We start from the raw sequence: 15,995 nt of genomic DNA, 5'->3' as shown, positions 1-15,995 counted from the left end.
TGCCTCTGAACCAAAGTCTCATCATTTTCGACACATACTTTAAGATGTGAAAGACAGTTTGTCACAAACATTTTATCTCGCTGTCCTCGTAAAGTTAGCTTATCAGGCAGGTGGAGTTCAGGAAGCACAGACACACATAGCAGCCAATGCAAATGGGCTTCTAGCATAAACTCACCAAATCCACACAAAAAAAACACACACACAATCATATTGCTCAGCTGTATCTTTTATTCTTCATTCCATCTCTCTGTCAGTACACAGAGCTCTGCGTTGAACTCTCTGTCAGTACACAGAGCTCTGCATTGAACTCTCTGTCAGTACACAGAGCTCAGCGTTGAACTCTGTCAGTACACAGAGCTCTGCGTTGAACTCTGTCAGTACACAGAGCTCTGCGTTGAACTCTGTCAGTACACAGAGCTCTGCGTTGAACTCTGTCAGTACACAGAGCTCTGCGTTGAACTCTGTCAGTACACAGAGCTCTGCGTTGAACTCTGTCAGTACACAGAGCTCTGCATTGAACTCTCTGTCAGTACACAGAGCTCTGCATTGAACTCTCTGTCAGTACACAGAGCTCTGCATTGAACTCTCTGTCAGTACACAGAGCTCAGCATTGAACTCTCTGTCAGTACACAGAGCTCAGCGTTGAACTCTCTGTCAGTACACAGAGCTCAGCGTTGAACTCTCTGTCAGTACACAGAGCTCAGCGTTGAACTCTCTGTCAGTACACAGAGCTCAGAGTTGAAGCACACATGTTCAAGGGGACAGTCCAGTTTCACAGAACTCACACCTCACCAAAACAAAGACCAAGGCCTGATTTACCAAGCAGTGCAATGTTTACACTTGCTCTTTTCGGAGGGAATTCTAAGATGAGATACAAAGCTAGAAACAGAAAAGGGACTTTACTTGTCCCTTGACCTTTTGTTCTATGACTCGTTCCCTTCTGAACAGAGCAGGTGTAAACATGGCACTGGTGCAGATGCTTAGTAAATGAGGCCCTGGTGATTCCTAACAGTCTTCTCATTGACAACTCAGTCTATTCACCTGCATGCTAGCTTACCCAGGCCAGATGGAATTAGTTGATGGTGAAATGTATGGACCAGAGAATACACTGGCCCTCACAGAGCAAGAGCATTGGCTCCTGGTCTACGAGAAATATTAAGGACCAATCAAATATCTCCATCCACATTAAAAGTTCAGCTATGTGCCAAATCCTGGAACCTGACACTAAAGTATTTTTGTCTGTGGACCTCCTTGCATTGCCAGTGTTTAAACATACAATATATCCAACATAGCGTTTTCCTTTAATGCATACAATATCATAGCAATCATACCATCATTATGTTAAAGCATTTGAGTAGTAATCTTTTTTTTTTTTTTTTTACACTTTGGTACCATTTTTAAAAAGAATTTACTTTGTAATCACATACACTCATGAAGAAAGTGGATTATTGAAGGAATATTAGAGAGATTATTGTACATCTTTGATTTACATATATACAGTATTTCAAGGCGATTTAAAGACATTTGTAGAGATGGGAATCCAGTCAGCAGAACACATCACTGTATGGTCCCTACCACTCTAGTTTACAATGATTCAGTTAGCCTTCAGTTCAGTTGTGAAGAGGATATGAATTGGTCTATTGTCAGACAGACACCGGAAGACAGTGTGCATTTTGGGACAATTGCATTCTTCATGTTGTAAGTGAACCAGTAAAACTCTTTTTAAAAACCAAGGCCATTAGAACACTCTCCTAAACATACACGCTGACTCATGCATACATACTGCAGAGACTCAGTCTCTCTGTGCGTGTAGTAAAATATACAAAGAAAAAAAAAACAGTACATATTCTCACACTATTTCTCCGCTGCCTTCTATTCTCCATTTTAATCTCCAGTTCTGGCCAAAGGGCAGGAACGCTAGGGCCAGGAGTTTTACTGGCCATATGAGCCGAGCAGAAAAAACCCAAGCATTATAGCATAGGACCCTCAAACTCAACTCTGGACCTCAAAGCGAGTTCCACTGCATGTTTTCATTGTTCCCCTCTAATCAGGGACTGATTTAGACCTGGGACACCAGGTGGGTGCAATTAGTAAATCAGGTAGAACAGAAAACCAGCAGGCTCCGGACCTCGTAGGGTCAGAGTTGAATACCCCGGTCTAGGACCTAGGTCATGTGGTCAGGAGAAACTCCTAGCCCAAGGAATGGCATACCCAATACATAGTTTAAGACATGCATATCATTTTTTCATGGTTCCAAAACCTGTTCTTCACAACCTATATAATCGTTCAGAGAAAGCCTTGGAAACCCTTCTAGAATACTAGAATATTGAGGTGTGACCAGCAGCCTGCACCTGATTCAACAACTTCCTCATCAAACAAGAAAAAGAAAGAAACACAAATGAAATGAACTAAACTGAAGACTCCATTTGGTTGTTGATAAAGAGATATTATTTGTGAAGGAATCCTTGGGTTCTATTAGTGAGTTATTAAATATTGTTTATCTGAGGTAAGAGGGTGTTTTATACTCAAAGTAATGCATCTTTAAATGTCAAGGAAGAGGAACAAAAATGTATTGTACATCTACATTCTAGTGAATAATAACATAGTGTATGTTGAATTAACAGAGAGGAAATCTACTCCTAAGCTCTAACAATCTCACTATTTCACCACATCTACAAATATGAAGTGACAAGTGGAGAAAATAAAACAAGTTTTCCTTCAATAATTGTTTACATTCGTGACGTCTACGAATTCGAATTATTACAGACGTAGAATCTTAATTTGAGCCAGTTTGCTACAGCAGGAAAAAAATTCTGCAGCAACAGGAAATGTGATTTATTATGTGGTTTATAATTAACGGCCAATTTTGTAGGGGTTGATGCATTTTTCATTACGGAAATCAAGTCTGAAATTTCAGAGTGGAAATTACAAACTTTAGAAGCCTTTTTAGAACAGGAAAATTCTCAACAACAAAAGTGATCAAATTAAGATCCTACATCTGTACATGTCATTCTTATTCTTCTGTTACATTTAATACTGTTATTACTGCTGTTACTGCTGTATTATTGAATATACATATTTGCTTTGCTCTTTCTTTATAAACGGCTAACTTTTAAGCTCAAAAATAGGTTAGGTCATATCAAGTACCGTGTCGGATAGATTTTCAGCATCAGTATTTAGTACTTCTATAACAATGTCTCAGCAATATTTCTCAAAGTTCATTCAGACTGCTTGTTTTCAGTTGCTTTGACACTCAAGTAGCAAACATAAATTATCTCAGCAGGTCATCAATCTATCCATGGATTCATTAATCTGTCCATCTATCTATCCGTACTGTACATTCATCTGTCTGTCTATCTACTTGTCATCTAGGCTCTCTAACTGTAGTAACAGCTCCACCCATCTATCGTGTTCTATTGTAGACCTAGTTATCTGTAGACATTCTGTCTTTTATAGCCTGTTCATCAATCTTCCGTTTCTCTCTGATACAATACTACTGATGCATTTGAGTCCTTACCAACCAGATCAGACTACAGCACATAGAAATAGAGAGCACAGAACAGATACACAGATCTCTCCTATCTAACTTCTCATAGCCTAGCCTACCTATCTCCCTGCTAGAGGACAGAGTAGCAGGGTCTTCCTCTGCTCTCTGCTGCTGGAAACTAAACAAAACATTAGTATACATTAGACAGCTCGTAGGTATAATAACACTTGGGTGTCAATGCCCTTTGTCATATGTATCCCTCTCACTGTGTCAGTGACAGAGACACACAGAGAGCAGGGCAAGGCCCCAGAGCTGACATCAGATCAGCTTTAACAGAGTATTTACACTATTCACACTGCACTACCACATATAGGGCCGACACAGAGCCTATGGCTAGCCTGGTCCAATATCAGTATGTGCTCTAGCGAACTTTTCTCACCATAGTTGCCATGCCAAAATGTCAAAGTACCTGATAGAAGTGGATCAGTGGCAGAGATGGCCTCTTTGGAGTCACATAGAAAATCATATGGCATGACAACAATAGTTAGAGGAGTTGACTAAAGCACATATACAGATCTGGAACCAGGCTAGGCTATGGTCATCACTAGTTTACACAACCACAAAGTCATAAACCCTTCCTATTTCTACAATTTATCTTCTTAAAATCTGACCCTAAACTTAACCACACTGCTAACCTTCTGTCTAACCCTAACCTTAAATTAAGACCAAAAAGCACATTTTTATTTTCATGAAATATTACGATATAGCCAATTTTAACTTTGTGGCTGTGTAATCTAGTGGAAACCCTAGGCTACGGCTGCATTCTAAAACAAAAATCTCTGCTCTCTCTCTCTCCCCCCTCTCTCCTCTTGTTGACTCTGGTTACAGTCTCCTATTTACTTTACTCGACACAGTAAAATGGTATTACATTATAATTACAATAAAACTACTTTTGGGGTTCTTTGGGATTCAGTGAAACAAGCACCACTATGTAACATTTAGTACAGGTAGTTACCAATTGTGTTGAAGAAAGAACAGAATGTTACACAATGTTATCCAATAATTCCTTAGTAAATAGCAGGTAAGTGAAACAGGACGGTAAAATAATGTTACCTTGACACCCTGTCTGGTGTCAACAAAAGGGCAGAGAATCGAGCAGGCTTTTGTTTGAAAATGTGACTCATGAGTGCAGAATCACACACAGGGGATATCAGTGACGCCATCGGAGTGACTGCATCTTAGAGTTTAGTTTACTACTTGACTTTTTCTAGTTTTCATTGATACATATGAATGAAGTGTTGATGTCTTGATAAAATGAGTGATTTGATATTATTTTAGTCTGTTTGAATAACTATGATACAGTACAGTATATTTCTGTTTTGTTGCTAATAAAGTGATACATCTGGAGTTTCTCTCTCTTGCCAACTGGGCTTTGCTTTGTACATTTTCTCTGGCTATCTACTCCGATTTCAGAGCACTCTCAGAGCATTCTCATCTGATGAATTTACTAACGCTCAACACCCATTGAATTTAGCCGGTGTCAGTAAACGTAGGCAAAAAAGCGTAATAAAATTATTGCCAGCATCACAGCTACAGTCACCAACGCCCTGGATAACATAAACAGCCTAACCAGCTCTGCTAGGGAGAGTAAAATGGTCAGAGTGAGGTGTTCTCTCATTTGTATCTGGAAGTAGTTAACTAGCAAGGTAGCCAACTTTAGCCAGTTAGCTTGGGTGCTTGACTGCTGTTGCGAGGTCAGAATGCTCGGATCAACCCTACTACTCGGACAGAGCGTCCAGCGTGCGCTCCGAACGCTCCGAGAGCGAAACACTCAGAATTTACGAACTGACAATCTGACAACGCTTTAAATGTACGAACGCCCAGAGCGCACTCTGGCACTCCAGTGAATTTACAAACACACCCTAAGGCTTATATTTACTGTGTTATACTTCTAGGTGAGTTTGACTGAGTCTGAAAACAACCCTCATAATGTAGCAACAGGACAGCACACTGTTAGAATGATCTGCTATGCTAGCCTGACATGAATGTATTGGTGTGTGTTGGTGTGTGTGCGGTGTGTTTATCATTATGGCTGCGTGGAAATGGATCATGCTATAGGAGAGTTATTACCATGGTTCTCTGTAGTACCAACAACTACCTACCATAAGAGTACACGCTAGCCTACAACTCATATGAGTTCATTCAAATATTGCTCATACTTTTCTATGAGGTATTCTCAATTCAAGTTGTGTATTTCAATCCATTACCTCGTTACCTTAGCTCTGCTAAACAGTGGAGTCTTATGTACAGACTTCCATGGTGCTAGTAATACCACTTCCCAGTCACTAAAACAGATAGATCTGACACTTTCCTATATTGAGGCTTGTGAATGAAGATGGCTTGAAGAAAATTTTAAAAAGACTAACAAACATCTAGTGATTAGAATGTAAACATGGCGTTGCTATAGTGACGGCGGGGTGTTGAGTGGTGCTGTGGTTGGATGGAATGAAGGTCATGTGATGGAGGTGGTCTTGATAGGTCATGATCTGGGAGGAGAGTTGGAGAGAGGTGGTGACGCTGTTGTCCCTTCCTTCTCTGCCTGGTCAACGCTCTCCTCACCAGCCACAGGACAGCCAGGCTTACTATAAAGAGAGCGAGCATGAGAGCGAGAGAAAGAGAGAGAAAGAGCAAGGGAGAAAGAGAGGTTGAGACAGAGAGAGAAAGAGAGGTAGAGACAGAGACAGAGAGAGAAAGAGGTAGAGACAGAGAGAAAGAGAGAGGGAGAGCGAGAGAGAAAGAGAGAGGGAGAGCGAGAGAGAAAGAGAGGTAGAGACAGAGAGACAAAAGAGAGGTAGAGACAGAGAGAGAAAGAGGTAGAGACAGAGAGAGAAAGAGGTAGAGACAGAGAGAGAAAGAGAGGTAGAGACAGAGAGAGAAAGAGAGAAGGAGAGAGAGAAAGAGAGGTAGAGACAGAGAGAGAAAGAGAGAAGGAGAGAGAAAGAGGTAGAGACAGAGAGAGACAGAGAGAGAAAGAGAGAGGGAGAGAGAAAGAGAGAGAAAAAAGATCATTTCTGGGGGAATGCATAATTTAGACAATAACAGGTATACAGTAGGCACAAGAATGCGTTTAAAACTTGGTCAAAGAAAATGTACAGATTACTGCAAACTACTGTAAGTCATTAAAAGTGAGCCAAAAAGAAACCATGAGAGAAGTGAATGCCGGTGGCAGAGAGTGAGTGTACCTGTCCCCACTCTGGGTGATGAGTCTCCTGCAGGTCTCCATCTGTACATCCAGGCCTCTCTTCATAGAACACATCTCCATGTATTCATGTAGGTGACGGTTCATATCACTCTTAGCTGTAGCTAAGTCATACTGGGGAGAAACACATCACTCTTAGCTGTAGCCAAGTCATACTGGGGAGAAACACATCACTCTTAGCTGTAGCTGAGTCATACTGGGGAGAAACACATCACTCTTAGCTGTAGCCAAGTCATACTGGGGAGAAACACATCACTCTTAGCTGTAGCCAAGTCATACTGGGGAGAAACACATCACTCTTAGCTGTAGCCAAGTCATACTGGGGAGAAACACATCACTCTTAGCTGTAGCCAAGTCATACTGGGGAGAAACACATCACTCTTAGCTGTAGCTGAGTCATACTGGGGAGAAACACTTCACTCTTAGCTGTAGCTGAGTCATACTGGAGAGAAACACATCACTCTTAGCTGTAGCTGAGTCATACTGGAGAGAAACACATCACTCTTAGCTGTAGCCGAGTCATACTGGGGAGAAACACATCACTCTTAGCTGTAGCTGAGTCATACTGGGGAGAAACACATCACTCTTAGCTGTATCCAAGTCATACTGGGGAGAAACACATCACTCTTAGCTGTAGCTGAGTCATACTGGGGAGAAACACATCACTCTTAGCTGTAGCTGAGTCATACTGGGGAGAAACACATCACTCTTAGCTGTAGCTGAGTCATACTGGGGAGAAACACATCACTCTTAGCTGTAGCCAAGTCATACTGGGGAGAAACACATCACTCTTAGCTGTAGCTGAGTCATACTGGGGAGAAACACATCACTCTTAGCTGTAGCTGAGTCATACTGGAGAGAAACACATCACTCTTAGCTGTAGCTGAGTCATACTGGGGAGAAACACATCACTCTTAGCTGTAGCTGAGTCATACTGGGGAGAAACACATCACTCTTAGCTGTAGCTGAGTCATACTGGGGAGAAACACATCACTCTTAGCTGTAGCCAAGTCATACTGGGGAGAAACACATCACTCTTAGCTGTAGCTGAGTCATACTGGAGAGAAACACTTCACTCTTAGCTGTAGCTGAGTCATACTGGGGAGAAACACATCACTCTTAGCTGTATCCAAGTCATACTGGGGAGAAACACATCACTCTTAGCTGTAGCTGAGTCATACTGGGGAGAAACACATCACTCTTAGCTGTAGCTGAGTCATACTGGGGAGAAACACATCACTCTTAGCTGTAGCTGAGTCATACTGGGGAGAAACACATCACTCTTAGCTGTAGCCAAGTCATACTGGGGAGAAACACATCACTCTTAGCTGTAGCTGAGTCATACTGGGGAGAAACACATCACTCTTAGCTGTAGCTGAGTCATACTGGAGAGAAACACTTCACTCTTAGCTGTAGCTGAGTCATACTGGGGAGAAACACATCACTCTTAGCTGTAGCTGAGTCATACTGGGGAGAAACACATCACTCTTAGCTGTAGCCAAGTCATACTGGGGAGAAACACATCACTCTTAGCTGTAGCTGAGTCATACTGGGGAGAAACACATCACTCTTAGCTGTAGCTGAGTCATACTGGGGAGAAACACATCACTCTTAGCTGTAGCTGAGTCATACTGGGGAGAAACACATCACTCTTAGCTGTATCCAAGTCATACTGGGGAGAAACACATGGTCAAACACTAACATAGCCCTAGACACACTGTCTCACACCCCCCACCTCAATCTGGTCGATGGTCTCTTGGTATTCTTTCTCCCTGGATTTGAATAAGTCCTCAGTGTCGTTAATCACCTTCTCCAGACACTGGTCTTCCTGCTGAGAGGGAGAGAGGGAAGGAGGGAGAGAGAGATAGGGAAGGAAGGAAGGAAGGAAGGAAGGAGGGGAGAGAAGGAAGGAAAGAGAGAGGGAGACGGAGAGAGGGAATGGGAAGAAAAATAAATGGAAGTGATGAATTAAAGAGTACGGTGACGGAATGATAGAGAGAGGAGAAAGATCGTGGTTCTTTATGAAGACGTGTCTGTCTGTGTGTATTGGTTCATTATGAAGATGTGTCTGTGTGTATTGGTTCATTATGAAGATGTGTCTGTGTGTATTGGTTCATTATGAAGATGTGTCTGTGTGTATTGGTTCATTATGAAGATGTGTCTGTGTGTATTGGTTCATTATGAAGATGTGTCTGTGTGTATTGGTTCATTATGAAGATGTGTCTGTGTGTATTGGTTCATTATGAAGATGTGTCTGTGTGTATTGGTTCATTATGAAGATGTGTCTGTGTGTATTGGTTCATTATGAAGATGTGTCTGTGTGTATTGGTTCATTATGAAGATGTGTCTGTGTGTATTGGTTCATTATGAAGATGTGTGTGTGTGTGTGAGTATTGGTTCATTATGAAGATGTGTCTGTGTGTATTGGTTCATTATGAAGATGTGTCTGTGTGTATTGGTTCATTATGAAGATGTGTGTGTGTGTGTGTATTGGTTCTTTATGAAGATGTGTCTGTGTGTATTGGTTCATTATGAAGATGTGTCTGTGTGTATTGGTTCATTATGAAGATGTGTCTGTGTGTATTGGTTCATTATGAAGATGTGTCTGTGTGTGAGTATTGGTTCTTTATGAAGATGTGTCTGTGAGTATTGGTTCATTATGAAGATGTGTGTGTGTGTATTGGTTCATTATGAAGATGTGTGTGTGTGTGAGTATTGGTTCTTTATGAAGATGTGTCTGTGAGTATTGGTTCATTATGAAGATGTGTCTGTGAGTATTGGTTCATTATGAAGATGTGTCTGTGTGTGAGTATTGGTTCATTATGAAGATGTGTGTGTGTGTGTATTGGTTCATTATGAAGATGTGTGTGTGTGTGAGTATTGGTTCTTTATGAAGATGTGTCTGTGAGTATTGGTTCATTATGAAGATGTGTGTGTGTGTATTGGTTCATTATGAAGATGTGTGTGTGTGTGAGTATTGGTTCTTTATGAAGATGTGTCTGTGAGTATTGGTTCATTATGAAGATGTGTCTGTGAGTATTGGTTCATTATGAAGATGTGTCTGTGTGTGAGTATTGGTTCATTATGAAGATGTGTGTGTGTGTGTATTGGTTCTTTATGAAGATGTGTGTGTGAGTATTGGTTCATTATGAAGATGTGTGTGTGAGTATTGGTTCATTATGAAGATGTGTGTGTGTGTGTGTGTGTGTGTGTGTGTGTGTGTGTGTGTATTGGTTCTTTATGAAGATGTGTGTGTGAGTATTGGTTGTTTATGAAGATGTGTGTGTGTGTATTGGTTCTTTATGAAGATGTGTGTGTGAGTATTGGTTGTTTATGAAGATGTGTGTGTGAGTATTGGTTCTTTATGAAGATGTGTGTGTGAGTATTGGTTCATTATGAAGATGTGTCTGTGTGTGTGAGTATTGGTTCATTATGAAGATGTGTGTGTGTGTGTGTGTGTGTGTGTATTGGTTCATTATGAAGATGTGTGTGTGAGTATTGGTTGTTTATGAAGATGTGTGTGTGAGTATTGGTTGTTTATGAAGATGTGTGTGTGTGTATTGGTTCTTTATGAAGATGTGTGTGTGAGTATTGGTTGTTTATGAAGATGTGTGTGTGAGTATTGGTTGTTTATGAAGATGTGTGTGTGAGTATTGGTTGTTTATGAAGATGTGTGTGTGTGTGTGTGTGTGTGTGTGTGTGTGTGTGTGTGTAAGAGTATTGGTTCTTTATGAAGATGTGTGTGTGAGTATTGGTTGTTTATGAAGATGTGTGTGTGTGTGTGTGTGTAAGAGTATTGGTTCTTTATGAAGATGTGTGTGTGAGTATTGGTTGTTTATGAAGATGTGTTGTGTAAGAGTATTGGTTCTTTATGAAGATGTGTGTGTGAGTATTGGTTCTTTATGAAGATGTGTGTGTGTGAGTATTGTTTGTTACAGAAATGCCCTGTATTGGATTGGAGCTGAAATACCTTTCAGCACATTTATAACATATCAGAATGCAGTAAACAGAAGGTGTCTGTATGGTCAGCACACCTCATGACCAGACAGTACAACACAGTAGAGTTACACCTGGTACACCTCATGACCAGACAGTACAACACAGTAGAGTTACTCCTGGTATACCTCATGACCAGACAGTACAACACAGTAGAGTTACTCCTGGTATACCTCATGACCAGACAGTACAACACAGTAGAGTTACTCCTGGTATACCTCATGACCAGACAGTACAACACAGTAGAGTTACTCCTGGTATACCTCATGACCAGACAGTACAACACAGTAGAGTTACTCCTGGTACACCTCATGACCAGACAGTACAACACAGTAGAGTTACACCTGGTACACCTCATGACCAGACAGTACAACACAGTAGAGTTACTCCTGGTACACCTCATGACCAGACAGTACAACACAGTAGAGTTACTCCTGGTATACCTCATGACCAGACAGTACAACACAGTACAGTTACTCCTGGTACACCTCATGACCAGACAGTACAACACAGTACAGTTACTCCTGGTACACCTCATGACCAGACAGTACAACACAGTAGACTTACACCTGGTACACCTCATGACCAGACAGTACAACACAGTACAGTTACACCTGGTACACCTCATGACCAGACAGTACAACACAGTAGAGTTACACCTGGTACACCTCATGACCAGACAGTACAACACAGTAGAGTTACACCTGGTACACCTCATGACCAGACAGTACAACAAAGTACAGTTACTCCTGGTACACCTCATGACCAGACAGTACAACACAGTAGAGTTACTCCTGGTACACCTCATGACCAGACAGTACAACACAGTAGACTTACACCTGGTACACCTCATGACCAGACTGTACAACACAGTAGAGTTACACCTGGTACACCTCATGACCAGACAGTACAACACAGTAGAGTTACTCCTGGTACACCTCATGACCAGACAGTACAACACAGTACAGTTACTCCTGGTACACCTCATGACCAGACAGTACAACACAGTACAGTTACTCCTGGTACACCTCATGATCAGACAGTACAACACAGTAGAGTTACACCTGGTACACCTCATGATCAGACAGTACAACACAGTAGAGTTACACCTGGTACACCTCATGATCAGACAGTACAACACAGTAGAGTTACACCTGGTACACCTCATGACCAGACAGTACAACACAGTAGAGTTACTCCTGGTACACCTCATGACCAGACAGTACAACACAGTAGAGTTACACCTGGTACACCTCATGACCAGACAGTACAACACAGTAGAGTTACTCCTGGTACACCTCATGACCAGACAGTACAACACAGTAGACTTACACCTGGTACACCTCATGACCAGACAGTACAACACAGTACAGTTACACCTGGTACACCTCATGACCAGACAGTACAACACAGTACAGTTACTCCTGGTACACCTCATGACCAGACAGTACAACACAGTAGAGTTACTCCTGGTACACCTCATGACCAGACAGTACAACACAGTAGAGTTACTCCTGGTACACCTCATGACCAGACAGTACAACACAGTAGACTTACACCTGGTACACTTCATGACCAGACAGTACAACACAGTAGAGTTACACCTGGTACACCTCATGACCAGACAGTACAACACAGTAGACTTACACCTGGTACACCTCATGACCAGACAGTACAACACAGTACAGTTACACCTGGTACACCTCATGACCAGACAGTACAACACAGTAGACTTACACCTGGTACACCTCATGATCAGACAGTACAACACAGTAGAGTTACTCCTGGTACACCTCATGACCAGATAGTACAACACAGTAGAGTTACACATACAGTGGGGGAAAAAAGTATTTGATCCCCTGCTGATTTTGTACGTTTGCCCACTGACAAAGAAATGATCAGTCTATAATTTTAATGGTAGGTTTATTTGAACAGTGAGAGACAGAATAACAACAAAAAAATCCAGAAAAACGTATGTCAAAAATGTTATAAATTGATTTGCATTTTAATGAGGGAAATAAGTATTTAACCCCCTCTCAATCAGAAAGATTTCTGGCTCCCAGGTGTCTTATATACAGGTAACGAGCTGAGATTAGGAGCACACTCTTAAAGGGAGTGCTCCTAATCTCAGCTTGTTACCTGTATAAAGACACCTGTCCACAGAAGCAATCAATCAATCAGATTCCAAACTCTCCACCATGGCCAAGACCAAAGAGCTCTCCAACGATGTCAGGGACAAGATTGTAGACCTACACAAGGCTGGAATGGGCTAAAAGACCATCGCCAAGCAGCTTGGTGAGAAGGTGACAACAGTTGGTGCGATTATTCGCAAATGGAAGAAACACAAAAGAACTGTCAATCTCCCTCGGCCTGGGGCTCCATGCAAGATCTCACCTCGTGGAGTTGCAATGATCATGAGAACGGTGAGGAATCAGCCCAGAACTACACGGGAGGATCTTGTCAATGATCTCAAGGCAGCTGGGACCATAGTCACTAAGAAAACAATTGGTAACACACTACGCCGTGAAGGACTGAAATCCTGCATAGCCCGCAAGGTCCCCCTGCTCAAGAAAGCACATATACGTGCCCGTCTGAAGTTTGTCAGTGAACATGTGAATGATTCAGAGGTGTTGTGAAAGTGTTGTGGTCAGATGAGACCAAAATGGAGCTCTTTGGCATCAACTCAACTCGCCGTGTTTGGAGGAGGAGGAATGCTGCCTGTGACCCCAAGAACACCATCCCCACCGTCAAATATGGAGGTGGAAACATTATGCTTTGGGGGTGTTTTTCTGCTAAGGGGACAGGACAACTTCACCGCATCAAAGGGACGATGGACGGGGCCAAGTACCGTCAAATCTTGGGTGAGAACCTCCTTCCCTCAGCCAGGGCATTGAAAATGGGTCGTGGATGGGTATTCCAGCATGACAATGACCCAAAACACACGGCCAAGGCAACAAAGGAGTGGCTCAAGAAGAAGCACATTAAGTTCCTGGAGTGGCCTAGCCAGTCTCCAGACCTTAATCCCATAGAAAATCTGTGGAGGGAGCTGAAGGTTCGAGTTGCCAAACGTCAGCCTCAAAACCTTAATGACTTGGAGAAGATCTGCAAAGAGGAGTGGGACAAAATCCCTCCTGAGATGTGTGCAAACCTGGTGGCCAACTACAAGAAACGTCTGACCTCTGTGATTGCCAACAAGGGTTTTGCCACCAAGTACTAAGTCATGTTTTGCAGAGGGGTCAAATACTTATTTCCCTCATTAAAATGCAAATCAATTTATAACATTTTTGACATGCATTTGTCTGGATTTTTTTGTTTGTTATTCTGTCTCTCACTGTTCAAATAAACCTACCCTTAAAATTATAGACTGATCATTTCTTTGTCAGTGGGCAAACGTACAAAATCAGCAGGAGATCAAATACTTTTTTCCCTCACTGTAGCTGAGGTAAACTACCGATGTAATCAGTTAATTCAATTACAGTAAGGCCTTTTTATTCACCTCAGAGTGACAAGACACAGTGTTAAAAATGTCTCTTCTGACTGGTAAATGGAAAACAGATACTAACTAGTATGTGTGTGTGTGTGTGTGTGTGTGTGTGTGTGTGTGTGTGTGTGTGTGTGTGTGTGTGTGTGTGTGTGTGTGTGTGTGTGTGTGTGTGTGTGTGTTTGGGTTTGAGTGTCAGTGTGGGTGTGCAGACACAAGCCTCCAGGCATGCAGTCATTAGTGAAAAGCTTTGGAGTGTGCTGGAAAAAATCGCCTGCTAAAATATATTTCCCAGAGGAGTGAAGGTCAGTGCCCTGGGACAGTTTAAACTACTAGCACCACTGAAATCAGACAGCCAGGCCCAATGCCTGTGAGCAATAAACCCTGTTTTCAGCAGGCCATTACCCCATCCCTCACCCGACTCATCTGTCTAGCTCTAATCAAAACCATTTCCTGGTAAATACAAATTGACAATACTATAAAATGAGTAACTGCGAATACAGAAACTCCTGATAAATGTCTATGTAATGTTGTGTAGACTCTGCATAAAGATATCCGTACAAATCATTAAAACAATATAACTACTTGGACAAAGGTATTGCACTATGTCATCAATGTGTACTTATGAGAAGTTGAAGGTACTACTTCAAGTTTCTAACATCAGTTAATCCCATAGAGTTACTATGGAATACCTAAACATCAACATTCTAAAGCGCTCCATACCTCTCCTGGCTGGTGGTTGGTCTCTGGAGCCAGAGTGCATCCTGGGAAGTCCTCCCACAGCAGCAGAGTCTCCTCTGTCTCCTCCCAGGCCAAGCTATCACAGTCATCTTCAAACTCACACTCCCGCCTGCAACACACACATTTGTTTGGCCTCTGGAGAAAATGCACATGGAAGCTTCCTTCTTATCAGTCTAATACCTTTACTATGGTAGAGTATAGACTGTGTAGAAGCTGGTTGTACCTGTAGAAGCCTGATAAGAGAAACTACACATGTAACAAACACCAGTCCTGTAATGTTACTCACAGCTGGTTGAGCATCCTCTGCATTTCCTCGTTGATCTGACTGGCTGACGAGCCACAGAGCTCCTCCTCTCTGGGCAGGCCCCCATCGCTCTCCGAGGTGCTGATAGTCTCATCACCCTCGCTACTGTTGACGGACAGCGGGGTCTGTTTCCGGGGGCGACAGTTGATGGCAGACTGGGTGTTAGGGACCTAGGAGTGGAAAGAGAGACTTAGACACACAGATAGAGAGAGAGAGAGAGAGAGAGACACAGACAGACTGACACAGACAGACACCGTCAGACAGAAAGATAGACAGACTACCTGATACATCTGGATGACATCCTCACAGTTCCTCTGCTGGGCCACGTCACACAGGCGAGCCGTGATGTCGATGCGTCTACAGATGTCCATGTCCACCTTCATGGCCTTCTCCTGGATCTTACTGTCCAGATCAGACATGTTCTACACAGAAAGAGAGATGGTTACGGTCTCCTAGTAACAGTTATCATCCTAACCAGACCAGGAGTGATCTCTGTGTAGAGTGTGAGAAACAGACTAGGGGACCCAGTGGGACAGGAGAATGAACCACAATATTGAGAGTGAAAAGGGTCATCGATGAGCAGATGATTTGTGTGCAGTCAGATCAGGACAGTATGAGGCTGTGTGTGTATATAGGAGAAAGATGTATACCAGTTGTTGATGATGGTTCTGTTAGGTGTGGATGGCAACATGAGATGGCGCCGATAGAGATGGCAGATTCGCTTCAA

At 42.4% G+C, this 15,995-nt stretch overlaps 1 protein-coding gene across 4 annotated transcripts in view; it reads right to left on the bottom strand.

The window, feature by feature from the left end:
* Positions 1-208: 208 nt before the first annotated feature.
* The window catches only part of LOC106575756 (non-homologous end joining factor IFFO1), a 33,675-nt gene continuing 17,888 nt past the window's right edge, over positions 209-15,995 (bottom strand). The window contains exons 4-9 of one of the 4 annotated variants that reach the window (XM_045700405.1): positions 15,550-15,690; positions 15,251-15,438; positions 14,947-15,073; positions 8,482-8,574; positions 6,730-6,860; positions 209-6,129 (exon numbers count right to left, since the gene is read on the bottom strand). In XM_045700405.1, coding sequence (XP_045556361.1) covers positions 6,027-6,129; positions 6,730-6,860; positions 8,482-8,574; positions 14,947-15,073; positions 15,251-15,438; positions 15,550-15,690 — 783 coding nt within the window. In that variant the 3' untranslated portion in view covers positions 209-6,026. Of the gene's footprint in view, positions 6,130-6,729; positions 8,419-8,481; positions 8,578-14,946; positions 15,074-15,250; positions 15,439-15,549; positions 15,691-15,995 lie in introns of those variants that run through there. The other 3 variants (XM_045700404.1, XR_006760238.1, XM_045700406.1) reach the window with 3 other exon arrangements.

Source organism: Salmo salar, chromosome ssa02 (genome assembly GCF_905237065.1).
Source record: "Salmo salar chromosome ssa02, Ssal_v3.1, whole genome shotgun sequence".
In the NCBI taxonomy this organism is placed as follows: Eukaryota; Metazoa; Chordata; class Actinopteri; order Salmoniformes; family Salmonidae; genus Salmo; species Salmo salar.
The sequence above is the reverse complement of the archived record's forward strand: the minus strand, read 5'-3'. Positions and strand labels throughout refer to the sequence as shown.